The sequence below is a fragment of the Malania oleifera genome, chromosome 4, assembly GCF_029873635.1.
Source record: "Malania oleifera isolate guangnan ecotype guangnan chromosome 4, ASM2987363v1, whole genome shotgun sequence".
Classification (NCBI taxonomy): domain Eukaryota; kingdom Viridiplantae; phylum Streptophyta; class Magnoliopsida; order Santalales; family Ximeniaceae; genus Malania; species Malania oleifera.
Window position 1 is genome coordinate 98,044,022 of NC_080420.1, and position 23,266 is coordinate 98,067,287.

Sequence of the window (23,266 nt, forward strand, 5' to 3'; positions counted from 1 at the left end):
TATTATAAAATTTTTAAATTAATTTACATTCATTTTCATATCAAATATTTTACTTCTGTCGCATTCAATTTCCTTCTGATTTTTCGTTTTCATATTTGTTTAGGATAACCCCAAATACCCGAGATTTTAGGTCATTCAGTAAATTTTTAATATAGAAGCAAAAGGAAACATGTGGGCGCGCATGTGTATGCGTACGTGTGTGTGTGAGAGAGAGAGAGAGAGAGAGAGAGAGGCACGTGGGAGCAGCAAAGGTTGCTAGGAAGCAGAGTCATTGCGTGCGAGCAAGGCTTTAAAAAGGCAAAACAAGGAATGGAATGGAGACGCTGAGAAGGTAAGAAAGAAGAGAGCAAAGCGAAGCAAAGAAAATAAGGTGGTGTGGGGGGTTTTAATGGCAGCTATAGCTAGCTAGCTTGTGTGGTGGCAGATACAAAATTCAAAAGGGGTGCAATAAAAGAGGGGGTGCTGAGTTAAGAGATGGGTAGGTTAGGGTTTTAATTTATAGTGCCCCGGCCCCTCCCTTTTTCTCTTCCTTCCTTAGTACCACTGCTGCGATTCCAAACTGCACCTGCTACACAGATTAATTCAAGATAGCTTGCTTGCTCGATAGACATAAATCCCTATTGCCATTCAATACCAGAAATCATGATATATAAAAGACCAGCCCTGGCTGCTGTGTCCGCAGGTTAATTAACTTGCATCCACCAACCCCCCTCATCACACCATTAAGAGAGAGAGAGAGAGAGAGTCTCTACCGGTCATTTTCTGGGTTTGTTTCTCTTCTTCTTGGTGATGGGGCTGGGATATATTATTAAGGGGGGAGAGAGAGAGAAAGAGAGAGAGGCTCCGATTTATTGGTGTGTTGTGCGTTTTCAATTCTGAGTAATGGTGGTGTGTTGTAGCTGCTTTCTAGCTAGCTAGGTTTGAATTTCTTTTTGCTGCTTCTCTAATTGGCACTGAATGAGATATGGGTATGGGGAGAAGGAAGAGAGGGACTAGTATTAAGTCGGCTTTTCTTCCTCTTCTTCTTGCATTTTTCATCCTTGTTTTCGACCGATTTGCCGTCGTTTCGGCTCTAAATTACACCAAATACAGAGAGGTTAGCAGCCTGAGACTCGAAAGGATTCAGAGGCACTTGAAGAATATCAACAAGCCCCCCGTCATCACCATCGAGGTATGCATACCAATACATATATATATATATATATATATATACATACTCACAAAGTAGTTATGATCAATTCGATCCATGAGGGTTTTAATCTCTTGTTCTTGTGCTTTTGATTCATTACCAGAGCCCCGATGGAGATATCATAGACTGCGTCCATAGAGGAAAACAACCAGCTTTAGATCATCCTGCTTTGAAAAATCACAAGATCCAGGTACACCCAGTTTCTCTCTCTCTCTCTCTCTCTCTCTCTCTCTCTCTCTCTCTCTCTCTCTCTCTCTCTCTCTCATGATTAGTGTTAATCATGAATGTTTTTAACAGAGAGCTCCGCCGGAGATGCCCAAGGTGAGGAGGATGAAGGGCGGAGATGACGAAAAGGAAAGGATGGAGAACAACAGGAGCAGCAGTGACCTGGCCGGAGAAGGAGAGTGGCAAATGTGGCACCGCGGGGGGAATCGGTGTCCGAAGGGGACGGTGCCCATACGGCGGAGCTCAGTGCACGATGTGCTGAGAGCCAGGTCTTTGTTTGACTTCGGCAAGAAACACCACCGGTCGCCGCCGCTGGCTCGGCGCGTCGACGCACCAGATGTCGTCAGCGGCAATGGCCATGAGGTATCCTCCCTTTTCTTTCCTCGTCCTTTTCATCCGCTTTCCCACGAACAACTTAGGAGTTAGGTCCCTCTTGAGACACCTAGATTTTGTTTTAATTTTGTGCGTTTAAAAAATTAATTATGGCGTCTAATATTCTTTAATTAAATCTTCTTTTGTTATTCCTAATATTCTTAATCCATTGAGATAATGAATTCACCCATTGTTCTTCTTATTTTCACTTAAATATTAAAGCCTTATTTAAATTGAAAATTCATCCATATTTTCCAAAACTCAAATTAACATCTAATCAAGAGAGTTACAAGATTGTCAATTGAACAGATTCCAAACATGAAATTAGCATATACTGAAATTAACATGAAACATTAATGATGAATAATTTGAGCACTCGTGATTCATCTCCTCGACTCACAATTTCAGCATTTCATAATTCATCTCCTCTACTCCCATATAGGAGACCGAGATTTAGATCTTCCAAGCCGATGAATTGTTGACTTAGGGTCCATCTAGGGCTGTAATTTGCTGTTCCTTGAGGCAACTTATGGATGGTCAGGGTTGACATATTTTTGAGGCAATTATAGATATTTTGCAAGTTCGAGAGCAATTATATTTTATTCTCATTAGAAATAACTAGTAGTAATTAATTATAACGAAGTCAACACATTAACTAAGCAGTTTAGACGAGACAAAACGACCGGCTAATTTTAAATGTTGTCATCTGTGCGACACTTTTTTCTCCTCCCACAAAATAAACAATAATCATTCCTAAAAAATCAAAGTCGATATAATTTATAATTATTCATATATTTATGAGGAGGCGAGACAAATAGTGTGTGCTTAATTAAGGGAGTTTATTCTTGGTACCATTAGCTCATAATGTTGCGAAGGGTGTAAAAGTCAGAGGATATTAGAAGATTTTAGCAAGCTGGTTCAGAGCAGTTGAATTCTTATGTTGAAAGTACAGCAGTTTGATGCTTCATATCATTTGTAAGTTTGAAGTCTTCATTTGGCACACCAGCTGACCTGCTAGAGCATAATAATGGTTCAACCCCACATGAACTCTTGACCCATTAAATTATTAAATGCATATTGTTGTGCCTCCTAATCACTCTCCCCAATGCTTGCATTAAATTTGCATTTTTGTTTGAATTTAATGTATTTATGACATCAGCATGAAATAATCTTCATTCATCAAGATATTTGGGAGTTATTATTATTATTATTTTGATAACGCCAGGACTCCCGTTACCATCGCGTCACTTTGAATACTATGGTACGGTACCAAACTCAGGGGTGAAAGTCATCCGTCCATTGATGCACCCCTGATAATTCCTCAAGGGGGAATCGAACCTGTAATATTTGGGTTACCAAAGTCACAAATCGTCCTTACTACTTGAGCTGACCTAACTGGACTATTGGGGAGGTCTTATTAGTAATAAAAAGAAAAAAGTAAAAGACATTAACTTTTCTTGGGTTCGATAAAAAGACACTAACCTTTTCTCAGGTTTTAAAAAATTTCATAAGCTTTCCTTGAGATTTCAAAACTCTTACAGACCTTCTCTCAAATTTTTAAACAAAAATATAAGATAGGTTAGTGTCTTTTTGACAAACCTAAAGAGAGAGTAGTTTGTGAAAATTTTGAAGCCTTAAGGAAGTTTCATATAAATTTTAAAATTTCAGGGGAAATCTGTTTTTTTTCAAGCCTTAGAGGAGGACAATGTCTTTTGCCATAAAAAAAATTATTACTGCACTTTGTTTTTTTATTTTTTTATGTATTAAATGATAATTTTTCTTTTATTTTTACCATGCAAATAAAAAATTTAGAAAATGACAAATTTATCGTTTCATTATGTGAAAATAAAAAATAGAACATAAATGATATTGTTTATTTGTTCACACTAATTTTGAATGCATACTATGTGTGTGTGTTTTGAAACCCTAAAATTTATTGTTTTTTGGAAGATAATGAGAAAGTAATAGATAGATTTTTTAGGAATATTATTTTTAAAATTTAATCGTTAGTTGAAAATTTTATTTAATTTTAAAATTGTAGAAGAAAAAAACATTTCTAAGAATAATGAGAGGAGCAAAATGTGTACTAAAATTTGTCGTCTCTTCATAGATATGTTCTATCTGGATGCCATGTGCCAATAGATCCAAATAAGATCAAATGAAATTATACACTGTTTGGATCCATGGATTTCGAGATTTGAATTTGAGAAGTATTGGATAAATTTCAAATGCTACATCTTCTCCCAATTGGATGCAAATCCAAATCTAAAGTCTATCCAAACATAGGGTTAGGGCAATCGCCCCTTTTATATTTTTTACTTTGTGTGCTTATTCCCCTCAATCTTTTAGAATTTGTTTGAATTACGAATTTTGTTTAGGAAAACAAAAGCAAAAAAAACTCATTTTCTTTTGTATTTTATTTTTTATTAAATATTATTAAAAATAAAAATTCGTGACTAAAAATTACAAAAAAATTAAATACTAATCATGTGCGAAGTCAAATATAAATTGTTTTTTTATATTTTCTCGCTCTTTCTAATAATTTTCAAGTTTGAAATCGAGATTTAAGAAATTTGATTTCACGAAAAATTTCAATAATTTTTATTAAATTAAAGATTTTATATGAGATTGAAGAGAAAAATATATAACCCGGAGCCATCAACGTGTCACTTTGAACACTTCGGTGCGACATCAAATTTGAAGGTAAAATAATTTTTGAAATAAGAGAGAGAGAGAGAGAGAGAGAGAGAGAGAGAGAGAGAGAGAGAGAGTGTGAGTTGTGAGTTTGTGAGTTGTGCATGATTATTGAAATGATTTCCCCCACCTAATGGGCTCTTGAGAATGCTTCCTTGTAGTTCGCTATATATGCACGTTATAATTCTTTTATTTTTCTTTTTTAGCTTAATTGATTAATTAATTAATTAATTAATTGATAATTGATGACAGCACGCCATTGCCTACACGGGGGCATCCCAAGAAGTGTACGGAGCCAAAGCAACCATAAACGTGTGGGACCCATCAATCCAAGTGGTCAACGAGTTCAGCCTCTCCCAGCTCTGGGTCCTCTCGGGATCATTCGACGGCTCTGATCTCAACAGCATCGAAGCTGGATGGCAGGTGCTTCTCCTCCCCCACACTCTATCCTAATTCCTAACCCCTCTTTCTATTTTTAAAAAATAATAAAAATAATAAAAATTTGGTGGATTTTTAAGTCTTGACTAATTATTTATAGTGTTAGTCAGGTCAGTCCGGAGCTGTATGGGGATAGCAGGCCCAGACTTTTCACTTATTGGACGGTCAGATCTCTTCCTCCATCATTAATTCTATAATCACTCTTTTAATATTTAATTAATTATAAAAATTGATCATTTTTAATTATAATTACATTACATACAACCTCATAATTAAACCGGCGGCCCACTCACCGGATTCAAATCCAATCGACCTACAAAACAAAATGGGGTCGGCTCTCGTCGATGATTTTTTAAATAACTTTAATTCATTTTAGAATATTTAAGTATTATCTTTTTCTTCAAAAAAAATTTTGAAGGCTCAACATCTGTATAAGCCGATAAGGTCCAATATAATCTTGATTCATTCTTTCAAGTTATTTTGAATTGTTCAAACTCCTTCGATTTTTCAAATGCTTCCATAAGCTGTCAATATGGTATTTCTTGACTCTAGCTCTTATCCCAAGGGAATTTATACCTTCATAAATTTAATGGCGGTTTTGCATTTGTAAAAAAATAAAAATAAAACTGAAAGATTAACGAAATTTTTAAAAGCAAAAGGGATAATATTTTTTTTATTATTATGTATTATAATGGGCTAAAAATATATATTTTTTTTGACTTGTCAGGTAATTATTTATGTTTTTTTTTTTTAAAAATTAAAATATATTTAAATTTCTTGCTAAAAATGCATATTATCTGATTCCTTTGATGAGTAGCTTGCATTCTTACTGTGAAAGCTAAGAAATCAGCAATCTTAAAGTCAAAGCTTGGGACTTCGTGATTCAATTCCAAATCTTAGGTTAGTTAGGGTTTGGTGGTGTCATGCATGAAGGGAGTTTAGCATGTAGTTGATTCCATTGACCTTCTCCAAGTTTAGAAAAAGATAAATCTTTTCCGACTCTCTTAACATTTGACATGTTAGATTATTACTTCACCTAAAGTTTAAGCTATTAGGTTATGAGCCAACAATTAATGTATATCAAACTTCAACACTTCTCTGCACGTGCAGCCCGACAGCACGTGGAGAGATGAACACACTATAAATAACACCCATTATAGAGAACACAATAATCATTTTTAATAATGCAAAATAAATGCAAATAATAAGACTAGAATCCAGGACCTCCAGCTCTAATACCATGCATTTTTTTGCCATACCTCAAAAGAATTTGTAATAAAAAATTATTATACTTTAGAGAATGAGATTTTAGGTTCTACAACTTACTAAAATTTATACATAACCATTTTATAGCCCGTAATATCATTGAAGGTTATGAAAAAAAAAATACTATATTTTGGAAAAAATTTTGAAATTTTTTTATGCTTTGACCTAATAATATATATATATATATATATATATATTATCTTGTGATTTTATTACTAAAAACCAAGTCTCCTTATGTGTTTAAAAACTATGATAAAATGCAATCTTGTTAATTTTTATGAGCAAAACTGACCGATCAAAATAATCATATTATGATATCAATTGTTTTAGTTAATATCCAAACAAAGTTTAAGGCTTATTTCCTCTTCATCAATGAAATGTACTCTCAATGAAGTAGTGAGTAGTTAGGAGAGCATTGGTTTAATACAAAGTTTGAAATTCGCACTTCCAAACACTACGTAAGAATTTGATCTTATGTGGTTTTAAAAATATAATTTTTTTTTTTTAAGTCATGGAAGGCTAGGGTTTCTAATTTTTTCTTAATTTTAATTTTAGTAAGTACGGAAATGATTGATTCAATCGATTAACTTTCATACCAAACGGCCTGGATTCGAATTCGAGTCTAAAACTAATTAGAACAATATATATTAATTGACATTTAAATGGTCCGATAAAAAGAATTTATTTAGTCAAGAAATAAAATAAAAGCAACAATTTGTAAGTGCTAAATAGGTCATAAAAAGTTTCAAAATCTCTAAAACTCAATCACGCAAAATTTTTAATACCACTTAAATAAAAAATTAAAAAAAATGAAATTATCAATGCAAAAAATGTTTTTATGCAATAAAAATGAAATTAATTACTGGCACACACAGAGTTCTTAGAAAAAAATAAATAAAAAGAGTAGTATATACAAAAGATAATGATTTGCATGTTGTAGATTACAGACGGACTCATACCAGGCTACCGGATGCTACAACCTTCTGTGTGCGGGATTTGTGCAGACCAACAGCCGGATAGCCATCGGAGCTGCCATTTCTCCGGTTTCCTCAGTTTCCGGCGGCCAGTTTGACATTAGCATCCTCATTTGGAAGGTCATGCATGTCTCATTCTTATTATTTCACATTTTTGGTAATTCAATCCAACCTTAAAAAAAAAAAATGTCGTGGCTAAAAAACAGGACCCAAAGCTGGGAAACTGGTGGATGAGCTTTGGCGACAGCACGCTGGTGGGGTACTGGCCGGCAGATCTGTTCACGCACCTTGGAGACCATGCAACCATGGTGGAGTGGGGCGGCGAGGTGGTGAACTCGCGGCCCAACGGGATGCACACCTCCACCCAGATGGGCTCCGGCCACTTTGCCGAAGACGGCTTCGGCCAGGCCAGCTACTTCCGCAACCTGGAGATCGTCGACTCCGACAACAGCCTCAGCTCCGCCCAAGGCATTTCCATCCTCGCCGAGAACACCAACTGCTACGACATCAAGAGTTTCTACACCAATGACTGGGGCACTCACTTCTACTACGGCGGGCCCGGGAAAAACCCGAAGTGCCCTTAGTTGAAGACATCACGAACTCTGTGACAACAGGAGACCGAGAGGGAAAGAAGGGTTTGTGCATCTGTGTATCATGATTTCTTTTGCTAATACTTGAGCCGGTGATGAATCATACGGCTCTAGCTTGATGATAATCGTTGTCGCATCACTAATGTCGATCTTCAAAATTTATATATGTATATTGCCATTTTGTTAAAATGTTTTATCGGCTATTTTTCGCTTCTTTTTCTTCAACTTCTTGCTTTAAATTATTTATTTTTGTATCGCAACAAAATTGCAATAAATTAAGTGAGGCTAGCTCACATTTATTTTCAAGCTTTTTGTATCCGCATATTCTTGCGATGGAGGTTCTATTGCCAAGTCATGTAGAGTTCCCAAGACTGATTCATAATCCTTAATCCTTCTTTCAATCATTCTTTGAGCTTTGTTGTTGTCCGCTTTAATTTGTTAACCATCTCTTCCAAAGCTTTCTTCATCAACTAACATTGTTCAAATCTAAAGTACTTTTGCATGGGTTGATCTATGTTTGAGCTTTTCATTAGAGAGAGCAACAAAGGATCCAATGGTCTGAGAATACCTTAAGTAAAATTTAGACTTCTATTCCTTCGATTAAATTCAACCACTCCTATCGGCAAAAGCCTTATCAAGTCTATCTTTAATCAAACGATCATCCTTCCATTTATCGCTTCAAGTAAATTTAGGCCTTCTAAATCCCAAATCAATTAGGAAAATTTTCGATGCAAAATCTTGAAAAAGTTTCGTTCCTAGAGAATTTATGAGTTTTTCACTAAAAAATATAATTTCAAAATTAAGAGAGTTCGAAACTTTTTCCCCAAACTAATGTAGAATAAAACCTCAAGCAATCGGTACCACAAATTTTGCATGCCAAACATAAATTCTTTTAAAACAAATTCAAAAGTTGAAATCTCATTTTTAAAGAGGTAGAACTCGAGGCATGGTCCCTCAAGTTTTGCCTCACCTATATAGATGGCACTTTTCTTGAATGTGTGGTATTATTTCTACTTTTAGACATGTGTGTATGCTTTCCTACCGGACCACACCCTTTACTTTCCATTTTACTTTGTAGTGTGACAAGTCATAACATAATAGAGCAAGGAAAAGGAAAATGTGATATAAATTGCAGAGAAGGAGGGCATGCATCACCAAGCACATAGGTGTTGGTGGCTAGGACCCATTCAAATTGGCATATTATATTAATTTTATAGGACCCACTTACACTATCAACACCCATGCAGTGTGGCCCTCCTCTTGATTCCCCCTAGTTCTGTGTATAAAAATGGCAAGGAATAGACTATACTCCACCATATATTAAAAGAAAACTATAACAAAGAGACAAATTATTACAAATTATTACAGTATAAGAATTCAAATCCATATAAAGTAGGGCAAGAGATCCCTATGGATGATTCAATTCTTATTCTCTGTTGTATCATCCTCAATAGGGTATGAAGCACTTAAATATGATCATCATTTTTATTTTGAATCCATCTAAGGTAGGGCAAGAGATCCCTATGAATGAATTCTAATTTTTCAATATAATCCTTGTTAGTGTGCATAATCCCTAGAGATGATCTTCATTTTATCTTCGAATCCATTTAAGATAGGACAAGATTAAGGTTCCTAGAATGACTCAACTCCTATATTTTAGTTTCATCTTTGGTAGCGTACGAAATCCCTAAATATGATGATATTCATTTTATCATAGAATCCATCTAAGGTAGGAAAGGATTAAGGTACCCACAAATGATTCTATTCGATCTTATTTCTCACTATTGTCCTTCATATGGTATGAAATCCCTAGAGATCATATTTTTTGTCTTTGAATCCATTTGAGGTAAGGTACAAAATCCCTATATATGATCCAGTTTTCTCAACTTCATTCAACAATCCATGCATGCTCATCAAGCATTTGTACAGTTAGCCCCAGTCAAAATGGTATCTCTCTCTTTATATTATAACTTCAGAATAAGACATTAGCCAAGAGGGGCAATTGTCATTGCCTATTTTCAACTCAAATTTATTTTAATTTGGTTTTTGGAATAACTCGTCATTGTGTGCTTGTAAAGGAGCTTGGGGTCTTTTAGCACAATTTTAACCTCTAATTGCATGAAGAATGGAGTAGGGGTGTCAATTTCATGAAATTAGTGGTTATCCTTAATTAGTCTATTTTAAGTGTTCCGTGCTTAGAATATGTTTCATTAGGTTCCAAACACCCTAGAAGAGAAGGTGATAACTTCCCTTTCCTTTAGAGGCAATATTGGAAGGAGGTTTTTTGTTAAACCCTAGTCCACCACATTTTATAAATAAGAAGGCTAGGGAAGAGTTAAAGGAGGAGGTTACGTGCAATAAAGAGGAGAGAGAGAGAGTGAGAGGCAAGGAAATTTGTGACCTTATCCTTTACAGTGTTGGGAACCCAATGAAACATATTCTAAGCTTAGAACACTTAGAAGAGACTAAGAATAAATGCTAACCTCATGAAATTGATGCCCTAACTCTATCCATCATGGAAGTAAAAGGTTAAAATTGTGCCAAAAAGACCCCCAAGCCCCCTTATAAGCACAAGTTATTCCAAAAGCCTAATTGAAATAACATCCGATAAAAAATGGGCATCGACACTCTCTAACTTATCTTGTTGGCATACAAGATGAGTTTTAACATATCCCATTGTGCATCATGCATTTTACTCAACAATTTGTTTTAAGGCCCTTTAATGTAAAGAACATAAACTCTGCTTCCCTTGGTGTACAATAATCCATCCTCCAAAATGAAATTGTATTCCAACTAATCTAGTGATGCAACATAGCCCTCCATTTCTTTTCGATTGTGCATCAGTTAATTAATTCTGCCTTCTTGGTTTATGAATCCATTCGAAGTCAACTTCTTCCACAACATCTTACTAATGAGCCAACTTTGGTAAGAGTTTCTTTTGGGTAATGAAATAGGTTTTTGCCACATTGTTAGACTTTATTTTTACAAATAGTCATTTTTGACCAAATCGTCTAAATTGGCTTAAACTTTAGTACTTAAACAACTAAAATTTGGCTTCGTTCTATTTTTCCTAAAGATTTTTTTTATTTTTAAATATATTTTATTAAAAATAATATAATCTTGTTATTAAAGTTTATTTATAACATATTACTATCATATTTGATACGCTCAAAATAATCTAGCCAATGAGTACAGGTCAACGCCTATCTCGCACCTTATTCGGGTTTGACATCCTGACGAGAGATAAGCTCCAACCCAATAAAGAGGAGAAGAGATCCACGCCGATGGCTTTAATAGCCGAGTAATAGGTGCACGCACTTATGGCTGGGGAGCAATTCACGCCCCCGCGCAATAAATTCGTGCCAACCTACGGTCAACTTGAGCCCCTATAAAAAGGGATTTAGAGAAAAGGCCAAGGTAAGTCACTAAACACTATCCTACTGTTGCGTTCCGCCTCTCTAAAAGCATTCCTCTTACTTAGGCATCGGAGTGATCCCCCGGAGTACACCTTGGGTCCTCCAAACCTTTCTTTTCTTCCCTTTTCAGGTCAACGGGAGTCAAAGGAGCATCCCTGCTATTTTTACCTTACAACAGTTGGCGCCGTCTGTGGGAACCTGCTTTTAGGAGGCGATCATATCTTGCTTTTGACTTTCGACATTCCAGCAATGCCGACCTCACACAGTTCTACCTCCATCCCTACTGCAAAAGAACCATCCCAGTCCATCCAATCCACGCCCGCAGAGTCATCGGGTGTCAGTAGGGAGGAGTTCCTCACTTTCCAAAAAGAAATGAAGGATATGCTCAACCAACTCTTACAACAAAAGAGTCAAGAAGGGCACGTCCTCCACCAACCGTAAGAGAACCCCAGCGCAAACAAGCAAACTAACAAACCAGTGGAGAACGAGGAGAAAACCTACCCCAACAAGAAGGTAGAATATGCAAACAGCGTGGACGTTAACCAAAAAAGATCTACGGAGCTCGAAGAAAGAATTAAGAAGATAGATCATATAGAGAAGATGATGAAAGAGGGCAGAACCAAACCCTACTATGGGGAAGCATCCCTAAGGTCCTCAGAGCCGCTATTCAACAAAGAAATCATAGAGGCTCCATTGCCCAGTAGATTCAAGATGCCCACCTTTGAAAGGTACGAAGGTTTTTCTGACCCAATTGATCACCTGGATAATTTTAAAATGTTGATGCAGTTGCAAGGGGCTCCAGACGCCATCATGTGTCGAGCTTTTACAACTACCCTTAAGGGTACTGCCAGAGACTAGTATCGAACTCTTCGACCAGGATCCATTGGTTCCTTCCAAGAGATGGAACAAATGTTCACCGGCCACTTCCTTAGTAGCCGGAGAGTTGCTAAAACAACAGGCCATCTCATGAGTATGGCGCAAAGGGAGCAAGAGACTCTAAAGAACTTCATGCATCGATTCAACACGGCGACCCTAGAAATCCGCAACTTAGGCATGGGGGTGGCTTTGACAGCCTTGACAACGGCTCTCCAACTCGGAAGCTTCTTATACTCCCTAGGAAAAAAATCGCCGGTGGATATGGGGGAGCTAATAATCCGAGCAGAGAAATATATCAACTTGGAGGAGATGATAGATGCGAAAGGGAGTCACATAGAGCAAAAAAGGAAAAACAATTGCAGAGAATCAGGAGACTCCTATAGATCCGTAAAAAGGCATGAGACTAGTGCGCTGCACCCGGGCCCAAAGATGAGAGGATAGCACAACAAGTTCTCCACCTACACACCCCTGAATGAACTGTGCTCGAAGTTACTGATGCAGATCAGAAAGAAGGACTACATCTCGTGGCCTGAACCTATGCGAACGCCTCTACACAAGCAGAACATGTCCAAGTACTGCGCATTCCATAGGGATCATGATCACGACACAGAAGAATGCATTCAGTTGAAGAAAGAAATCGAAGTCCTAATAAGAAAGGGACACCTGTCGAAGTTTATAAAGAAAGAAAATTCATAAAGGGAACCTCTCGAGCAGAGGAGGCATGGCACAAAAGAGAAGGAAGAGCAGGTCATAGGGGAAATTGCGGTGATCTTTGGAGGATCCGCTAGTGGAGGAGATAGCGGGAGTGCCCGCAAAAGATATGCTAAACAGGTGCTGTCAATGGAGAAGGGGGAAACCAGTAGCAAATGAAACAAAAAAGATGACATCATAACCTTTGACAGCAGAGACGAAGAAGGGGTGCAGCAGCCACATGATGACGCACTAGTGCTCTCCCTACTTGTGGCCAATTACATGGTCAGACGCATATTGATGGACAATGGGAGCTCGGCTAACATCATGTTCTGGTCGGTCCTGGTTGGAATGAAAATCGGTAAGGAACGACTCAAGCCGGTCTTAACCCCCCTGGTAGGATTCGGGGGAGACATTGGTCACCCCTGGGTACAATCACGTTACCGGTGACAATAGGGACGACCCCGCAGCAGGTTACGACGCTAACAGAATTCCTGGTGGTCGACCAACCTTCGATGTACAATGTCATCTTGGGTCACCCTTTCCTTAATGCAGTTCAGGCTGTAACGTCAACGTACCACCTCAAAATCAAATTCCCTATACCACAAGGGATAGGATTTGCTAAGGGAGATCAGGCTACTGCTCGGAGTTGCTATGTAGTGGCCCTGAAAGGGAAGATGGAGGCTAGAGAAGTTCTAATGGTGGAAGATCTAGAAGTAAGGGGAAAGTATCCCCAGATCAGTACAGTAGATGAAGACATCAGGCATATACCACTGAAGGGCTAGCAGGAGAGAAGTATACATATCGGAAATCACTTGCCCGACACCTTGAAAGCGGAGCTAAACGAACTGTTGGATGAATTCGCTGATTTGTTCGCCTGGTCGACTGCAGACATGCCTGACATCAACCCTGCAGTCATAGAGCACAAGCTGCAGATCGACCCCAACCACCGACCTGTGAAGCATAAAAAAAGGAGCTTCGCGATGGAGCGAGCTCAAAATAATCAATGAGGAAGTGACGAAACTGCTGCAGGCCAACTTCATCAGGGAGGTAGACTACCCGGAGTAGCTGAGCAACGTGGTTATAATAAGAAAGCCGAACGAAAAATGGCGCACTTGCATAGACTTCACTGACCTGAATAAGGCGTGCCCAAAAGATAGCTTCCCTCTTCCCCGAATCGACCAGCTAGTGGATTCAACCTCAAGGCACAAGCTCCTCAGCTTCATGGATGCCTACTTAGGATATAACCAAATCCCTATGAGTCAAGCAAACGAAGAAAAAACATTTTTCATCATCGAAAGGGGTTTGTATTGTTATAGGATAATGCCCTTCGGGCTAAAAAATGCAGAAGCCACATATCAGAGATTGGTGAACAGGATCTTTAAAGATCAGCTCGGAAAAACAATGGAGGCGTACGTGGACGACATGCTAGTAAAAAGCTTGGAAGCAAGGCAACATTGTAAAGACTTGAGAGAAACATTCGAACTCCTTCGCCGGTACCACATGAAACTGAACCCATCGAAGTGTGTGTTCGGTGTTTCTGTAGGAAAGTTCCTAGGCTTTATGGTGACTCATAGAGGTATAAAAGCAAACCCAGATAAAATAAGAGCGCTGCTAGAGATGGAGGTCCCATGGACAAAAAAGGAGATCCAAGTTTTGACAGGGAGGATAGCTTCCTTCAGCAGGTTTGTCTCCTGCTTAGGGAACAAAGGCTTACCTTTCTTCAGAGCACTACGGAAGAAGGGAGGATTCGAATGGGGGGAGGAGTAGGCCAAAGCCTTCGAACAGCTCAAGCAATACCTCAGATCCCCTCCCCTTTTGACGAAGGCAAAGAATGGGGAAGACCTCTACCTGTATATAGCATCCACGAAAAATGTCGTCAGCTCTGTCCTGGTTCGGGAAGAAGGCAGGAGGCATCAACCCATTTATTACACTAGCAAGGTGCTCAGTGGAGCCGAAAAGAACTACTGCACGGCGAAAAAAGACGTTTTCTCCATCATCTGTGTAGCACAAAAATTGAGGCCCTACTTTTAGGCCCACAAGGTAATTGTGTTAACAAACTTACCGATGAGACAAATTCTATAGCGGCCGGAGAGTTCGGGAAGGATGACAAAGTAGTCAATCGAATTAAGTGAGTTCGACCTACAATATCAACCAAGGCCCGTTGTCAAAGCCCAGGTGCTCGCTGATTTTACAGCAGAAAGGCTCTCCAACTCATCCACTAAGTCAGACATATGGACATTACATGTTGATGGGTCGTCTAATGCTGCTGGGGGGGGAGCTAGATTCATCCTTTCAACCCCGAACGGCAGTGAAACTCTTTTTGCACTAAAGCTGGAGTTTACAGCAACCAACAATGATGCGGAGTATGAAACTTTGTTAGCAGGCCTACGCTTGGCAGAAGCATTAGGGGTGGCACAGATCAAGGTATCGAGCGATTCACAGCTGGTGGTAGAGCAACTAAAAGGAGAATTTGAAGCTAGGGATCCAAGAATGAAGAAATATCTCGTTAAGGCCCAAGTTCGATATAGAACACGTACCAAGGGCAGAGAACAAAAAGGCCGACGCACTCACGAAATTGGCCTCAGCAACTGGTTCGGAATGGAAAGACGCTATTTATCTAGAGCGGATAGGGAAACCCTCATACGAGGAGGATAGAATTAACTCAGTGGAGTCCGAAATCAACAAAAACGATTGGAGGGCGCCTTTATTTCTATAGCTCCAGGACAGATCCCTACCAGAGGACAACAAGGAAGCTCTGAAAGTGAGAAGGAAAGCAGTAAGATATACGCTGATAGGCCGGGAGCTGTACAGACGATCTCTAACACTGCCCTACCTTCGTTGTCTAAACAATGAAGAAGGGAAATACGTACTAAGGGAAATCCACAAATGAGTATGCGGAAACCACCTTGCCAGTAGGGCCCTAGCCCACAAGGCCATGCGGCAGGGATTTTACTGGCCCACAATGAAGAAAGACGTGGTCGAGCTCGTCAAAAGATGCGACAGATGTCAACGATGTGCAGTAGTACCACACGTACCCTCTAATCTACTCTCCCCTCTAACCAATCCCTGCCCCTTCGCACAGTGGGGAGTAGACATCCTGGGACCTTTACCACAGGCGACTGGTCAAAGAAAGTTTTTGTTGGTAGCAATAGATTATTTCACTAAGTGGGTAGAGGTCGAACCTCTAGCCACCATAACAGAGCGGAACATTACGCGCTTCGTGTGGACATTAGTGGTTTGCCATTTTGGAATCCCCTGGGCAATAGTTACAGACCATGGGAGGCAGTTCGACAATGAGCGCTTCAAAAAGTTTTGTTCGAACCTATCTATTAAGCTCCTCTTTGCGTCAGTAGCGCATCCCCAGAGCAATGGACAGGTAGAGAACATGAACCGGACGATACTGCACGGATTAAGGACGCGACTCGAATCTATGCAAGGTAGATGGGCAAAGAAACTCCCTTCCCTCATATGGGCAAACCATACCACCAAGAAAGCGGCAATAGGGGAAACCCTTTTCATGCTTGTCTTTGGCGCAGAAGCAGTCATCCCAGCAGAGGTAGGGATACCCTCTTGGCGAAGGCAATACTTTAACGAGCAGACCAACAACAAAGAGCTCAGATCAGAAATAGACCTGCTAGAAGAGAGACAGGATCAGGCAGGTTTAAAAGTTGCAGCGTACCAGCAAAGGGTGGCAAAGTACTACAACAATCGGGTCAAAGTACAAAATTTCCAGTCAGGAGACTTAGTCCTGAGGAAGACGCAGAACAACCCAATGGAGTCAAGGTCGCACAAGTTAAAGCCAAACTGGGAGGGTCCACATAAGTTGGAAGATGTAGGGGGGAAAGAGATTAAGAACACATGGAACTCGGATATGTTAAAAAAATACTATTCTTAAAAAGTGCTTCTTACAGTGCAGTAATAAAAGTACCAATTACAATAGTTGTACTACGTCAATAAAGTTTAAAAAATTTTATTACAAGTCCAGTTCCTACAGACTAGTTGGCTTTACTCCCCTCTCCAGCTTCCTCCTCCTCCTCTTCCTCATCCTCATCCAAGTCTTCCACGGATTCAGGACTCTCATTGCCATAACCGTGTGAGCTCACACCATCTAACAGAAGCTCAGGGTGTTTTTTTTTTTCACTTGAGCCCGGCACCTCCTGAATCCCACCTGGTAAGCTTTGGAGGTATCAATGGCGAACTGGTTGGAGTCCTTATACTCCTTTACTACAATTCGGGAGGTAGTAGCGGCAGCAACAGCTTCTCTAGCAGGTAATTCCTCCCTACGAAGGCGCTCAACCTCAGCTTGCAGAGCCCGCTCACGGACCTCGGCCTCACGCAGTTCGTTCTGAGCAACAACATACTTCTCCCTGGCATCCAAGGTCTGCCGGTACATTTCGGCAACCTTCTCCTCCTGGGCTAAAGCCATCGTCGCCAGCTGAGGAAGAATACAAAATACATAACAGTTAACAAAACTATGTATAAGGGGAGAAGAATAAAGCCATTTGAAGAATATATACCTGGTATGAGGTGTGGTGGATTTTTGCTGAAAGAGCATCAGGAATGGTGCACTAGGCCCGCACAAAATCTTCAGCGTGTGCAGCCCGACGGAGAGCAGAGGCATAATGGGTCGGCTCGTGAAAAATCGCTTCAGTATGAGTCTGTGGGATCGAAGGAGGAGCAGCATTGATCTAATCAGTAAGGGCACCAGAATCACCTATAGCGGGTGCATCCCTTTGGGAGGATTCCCCCTCAATCTTCCTTCTTTTCTTCCTACTCCTACTTACCCTTTGCTTCTTGGCTTCCCCCATGAGAGATTCATATCTGGTGAAGTCCATATCTGCAAGGATAAGGAGAAAATAAGTAAAAACACCAACAATAGAGATAATATCTGAACCCGTATATAGAAATCAGAGGCGAGGAAAGACTTGAGGAAACGGGGCTGATCCCCCACTGCACGAGGACACGCTCTTGGAGCAGCTCCTCGTGAGGGATAATACCCTGCTCTCCAAGGGCTTGCAGCTTTTTCAAGATGGCCTGCTCTTTGAGGGAAAGCCTTGGAAGAAGGTGGCACACCCGAACTATAAAGGAAAAGGGATGAAAGAAAAAGAGGTGAGTCAGCAAATAACCTACTGGTAGCCCTGCAAAAGAAGGTGGACAAGGGATAGACAACATTACCATCAAGAGGAGAAGACCAGACCAAAGAGCTTGTGTAGTTCAACTCCCCCGAGGCAAAGAAATACCGAGACTTCTAGTTATGTATGGAAGAATTACCCGATGAAAAAAGTTTATAACCTGGTAGGGAGTTAAAATAGTATAGCTCATTCTCTACAGAATGTGTTCGCATTTGAAAAAAACTCTTAAAGAGAGGAACTGTTGGCTGGTGGCCTAGGCGGAGCAGAAGAACGGAAAAATAGTTGAGCGAGAGATAGGAGTTCGGAACAAGTTGGGAAGGTGCTATCCGGTAAAAATGTAATACATTAGAGACAAAGCAGGGAAAAGGGAGCCTGAGACCCAAATCTAAATAATCGGTATAGAGGCAGAGCTCCTCAGACCCAGGGTCAAGGGCTGACTCGGAAACAGAGGGTAACCTAACAGTAATACTCTATGGTATAGCAAAAAAATAGCGAACATTCTACAAGTCGGAGGGGGTGAGGTCACAACGAGCGTTCCTCAGTGTAGTAGGAACCCTCAAAGGCTGTGAAGAAGACTCCATTGGGAAAAAAAAGTGTGAACGAAACAATACCTTTACCAACGGATCAAACAGGCCACCCAACAAAAACAAAGAGGAAAAAATGCCAAAGCAGATCAAAACAGTAAGATTCCGCACACAAACAGCAAGGCTATCTTAGTGGAAAAGATCAAACACCACAAAGTTAACGCAAGAACAGCAAAGAACATGAAGAACAACCAAACAAACATGCAGTAGATAGGGAGAGCGTACCTAATGACAAATATGGGACCCCATGGATTGAAGGAGAGAAGAGAATGAAGGAGTCCACTGGACTAAAGATGAGTGCAGAATGAAGGAGTCTCCTGGCCTTTATAAAGAGAGGACGGCACGAAACCCTGAGGCGAGAATCTCAAAATTTCTCGTTTGCCAAAAAGGATTGTGTCTTGAGGGAGAAAAAGGACACAGAGAATATGAACCCACAGAAAATCTCTGACACATGCACAGCCGCGGCTTCCCAAGGACAAACGGTGCCTCGGAAAGACCACATCACCTCGGACACAACGTTAGACGGGTGACCATAAATGAGAACGTTTCATCCAACCCACTTTCCAAGGTATGACGCATTTAAAACCTGCTTTTATCCATCTTTTGCAGGACAGAAGGATGGGACGACGCCTCGGAAAAATGAGTAGATGAAACACCCAAGTGATGAGCACGACTCATCAGGTGGAGAGGCCCAAATGACGAGCACGACTCGTAAGGCCAAAACAGCCGGCAGATGAGCACAACTTATTAGGCAGAGAGGCCAAACTGACGAGCATGACTCGTAAGGCCAGAACAGCCCAGTAGATGAGTACGGCTCAATAGACACAAAGACCCAAATAATGAGCACGACTCGTAAGGCCAAAACGGCCCAGCAGATGAGCACGACTCATCAGGTAGAGAGGCCAAACTAACGAGCACGAATCGTAAGGCTAGAACAGACCAACAGATGAGCATGACTCAATAGACACAAAGGCCCATATGACGAGCATGACTCGTAAGGCCAAAATAGCCCAGCAGATGAGCATGTCTCATCAGGCAGAAAGGCCAAACTAACGAGCACGACTCGTAAGGCCAGAACAGCCCAGCAGATGAGCACGACTCAATAGACACAAAGGCCCAAATGATGAGCACAACTCGTAAGGCCAAAACAGCCCAGCATATAAGCGCGGCACAGTAGACATAAAAATGTCATGAAGCTGCTCGGTCGGCCAAATTTCCTTCATTGAACAGGTCGGCCAATTTCCCTCCATAGGACAGCTCAGCCAATTTCCCTCCATAGGACAGGTCGACCAACTTCCCTTCATGGAGTAGGTCGGACAGCTCGGCTAATTTCCCTCCACGGAGCAGATCACACAGGTCTGCCAAATTCCCTTCATGGAGCAGGTTAGACAGTTCGGCCAAATTCCCTCCATGAGACAGGTCGGACAAATTCCTTTTAGGGAGCAAGTCGGACAGGTCAGCCAACTTCCCTTCACGGAGCATATCAGACAGGTCTGCCAACTTCCCTTCGTGGAGCAGGTTAAACAACTCGGCCAATTTCCCTCCATTGGACAGGTCGGCCAACTTCCCTTCATGGAGCAGGTCGGACAGCTCGACTAATTTCCTTCCACGGAGCAGATTAGACAGGTCTGCCAAAATTCCTTTCATGAAGCAGGTCGGCCAACTTTCCTTCATGGAGTAGGTCAGACAGTTCGGCCAAATTCCCTTCAGGGAGCAGGTCGGACAGGTCGGTCAACTTCCCTTCACGGAGCAGATCAGACAGGTCTACCAACTTCCCTTTATTGAGCAGGTTAGACAGCTCGGCCAACTTCCCTCCATGGGACAGGTCAGCCAAATTCCCTTCATGGAGCAGGTCGAACAGCTCGTCCAACTTCCCTTCATGGAGCAGGTCGGACAACCTCCCTGCATAGAACAGCTCGGCACGAAGAGCTCTTCATAACAGCTCGGACAAAACAGCTCGACACGAACAATTCGGACAAAATAGTTCGGCACGAACAGCTCTTCAGAACAGTTCAGACAACAACTCGACACGAACAGTTCGGACAAAACAGCTCGGCACGGACAGCTCGACAAAACAGCTTGAAAAAATAGCTCGAACAAAACAGCTCGGCACGAACAGCTCTTCAAAACAGCTCGGCACGAACAGCTCTTCAAATCAGCTGGAAAAAAAAAAGAGGAGCATTAAACCTTCTAAAAGAAAAGATGCAGACAAAACCATTATTCAAAATTCTGTCCCGAAATTTGAAACTGAGGGGGGGACAACTGATACGCCCAAAATAATTTAGCCAATAAGTACAGGTCAACACCTATCTCGCACCTTATCCGGGTTTGACATCTTGACGAGAGATCAGCTCCAACACAATAAAGAGGAGAAGAGATCCACGTCGGTGGCTTTAATAGCCGAGTAATAGGTGCACGCACTTATGGCTGGGGAGCAATTCATGCCCCCGCGCAATAAATTCGTGCCAACCTACGGTCAACTCGACCCCCTATAAGAAGGGATTTAGAGAAAAAACCAACGTAAGTCACTAAACACTATTCTACTGTTGCGTTCAGCCTCTCTAAAAGCATTCCTCTTACTTAGACATTGGAGTGATCCCCCGGAGTTTACCCCGGGTCTTCCAAGCCTTTCTTTTCTTCCCCTTTCAGGTCAACGGGAGTCGAAGGAGCATCCTTGCTATTTTTACCCCGCAACAATATTAAATTATAATAAAAATAATATTATTAATTAAATTTAAAATTTTAATTTATTTAATGTTAATTTAAATTAATAAATAATTCTTGTTCAATCTAGAATTTTATTATAATTACTAATATGTATTTTAAAATATTAATATTTTTATAATTAAAATTTGAAATGATAATTATATTATTTTTCTGACTAAAATTTAAAAATTTTCTATCAGCTAAAATAAAATAATATTATTTTTTAATTAACAAAAACCTTGTTGTTAATGTATATTTATAACATATAGTTATCACATTAATTTATGTAAAAAATAGTATTAATAACTAAATTAAAATTTTAATTTATTTAATATTGATTTAAATTTATAGATGGTCCTTTTTATTTATTCTAGAATTTAATTATATATTTTTTAATAATTAATAAGTTATAATGTGTGATAAAACCTGGCAAGTCAAATTGCCTCGATTAATCAAACTGCTAAACGGTCAAAAAGTTGACCTGGAGTCGGGTGACCGAACTCAAATGACTTGCGTAACGACCCAAAAAAAATAAAAAAAATAAAATAATAATAAATAATTATTAATTCAAAAAATTTATTATTATTAATTAATTAATTATTATTAAGAAAATTAATTAAATTAAGAAATTTGAGGATTGTGGATATATATATATATATGTATATTTAATTATATATATATATATATAAGTATATATGTAAGTAATATGTATAAGTATATATAAGTATATATATATATTATATGATAAGGTTAAAGAAAGGATAAAGGAAAGAAAAAAAAAAAAACTTAGTGCGTAAGTTTTCCTGCTGGAACAAAACATAGGAAAGAAGAAATTCCTTCTCACGTGCAGATAAGAAAGGAAAGAAAGAAAGAGAAAGAAAAAAAATTAAATATATTCTCTCACTCTCCACTCCTTTTCTTTTTACGATTTCGCGGTCGATTCTCGTCCAATTGAAAATCCGAAGATACCACCGAACTCCATTCTTCACCACCGACATATCTACTGAAGTGGATTTGTCGTAGGAGTAACGTGGGCATATCTCGTGGGGTAAGTCAAAAATTTTTATTTTTATCTCAATTTTTCCTAAATTTTAAGCCAAATAGACGATCGGACACCACCACGAGAATCTAGGGATGATTCTCTACAAGTCTAGCGGAGTGAAATTCTCGTGGGGTTATTGTAGAAATAGTCCAAAATTAGGATAAATGTGTTATTTAGAAATTAATTATTATAAATTAAGAAATGTTAAAATAATATTTTATTGGGGTTGATTTGATTGAATCAGGGTTCGAGTGAGCATCGCAGGTATAAGTTTGGGAGCCCTGCAAGCGTAATTCAGGGAATCAGGTAAGTGGGAATAAAATTATATCAGTATTTTTTTTTAAGGTAAACTGGTTATTTACGAGTATATGAAATTTATTATTTATCTATATGATTTTCAGAATAGCCTGATTATTGGAAAAATGATGATTTGGTTTACGGTTATATTTGGGATAATTGTTTATGATATTAAATTCATGTGACATGGGAGTAATTTTCCTAATAAATTGAATATGAATTACTGTGATATTTGAGTTTGCATGTGGGGGTGTTTGAAATGATTATGGCATAATGAATGAGTTGTTATGTTTGACTCCTGTGTGGAAATGTATTGATTTGTGGGGATACTGTGTGGGAAATGAATTAATCTGTTGAATTCCCGTGTGGAAATGCATTAATGCGTCTGTGTGAACTAACTGGTGTGGTTATTCGTATGCATCTCAATATAACGTTGGCATGAGGAGGTTGTTATATTGCCTAAATGTAAATCATGATATGACGTTGGCAGGTTGAGGAGCTTGTCATATTGTTATTTATATGGGGTAGGATATTGGCAGGTCGAGGAGCTTATTCTACTGATGTATGACGGGTAGGTCATGGGGATTGGATACTGGTGAATAATGGCGTTTGTGTGAGCCATGTTATATACCCTGTGAGGGTAGTGGTGCCTGTGTGGGCCACGTTATATCCTGTGTGGATAATAGCGTCTGTGTGAGCCATGTTATATACTCTGTGTGGGTAGTGGTGCCTGTGTGGGCCACGTTATATCCTGTGTGGATAATGGCGCCTG

General features: G+C 39.7%; 1 protein-coding gene across 1 annotated transcript; it reads left to right on the plus strand.

Annotated features, from left to right (window-relative positions):
- The first annotated feature begins 322 nt into the window (after positions 1-322).
- Positions 323-8,054, plus strand: LOC131154471 (protein neprosin). Its single transcript, XM_058107271.1, has 7 exons — positions 323-1,171; positions 1,293-1,379; positions 1,487-1,777; positions 4,733-4,903; positions 5,029-5,082; positions 7,132-7,278; positions 7,365-8,054. Exons 1-7 carry the CDS (start codon positions 965-967, stop codon positions 7,740-7,742), a joined length of 1,335 nt encoding a protein of 444 aa, XP_057963254.1. The 5' UTR covers positions 323-964; the 3' UTR covers positions 7,743-8,054.
- Positions 8,055-23,266: the final 15,212 nt, after the last annotated feature.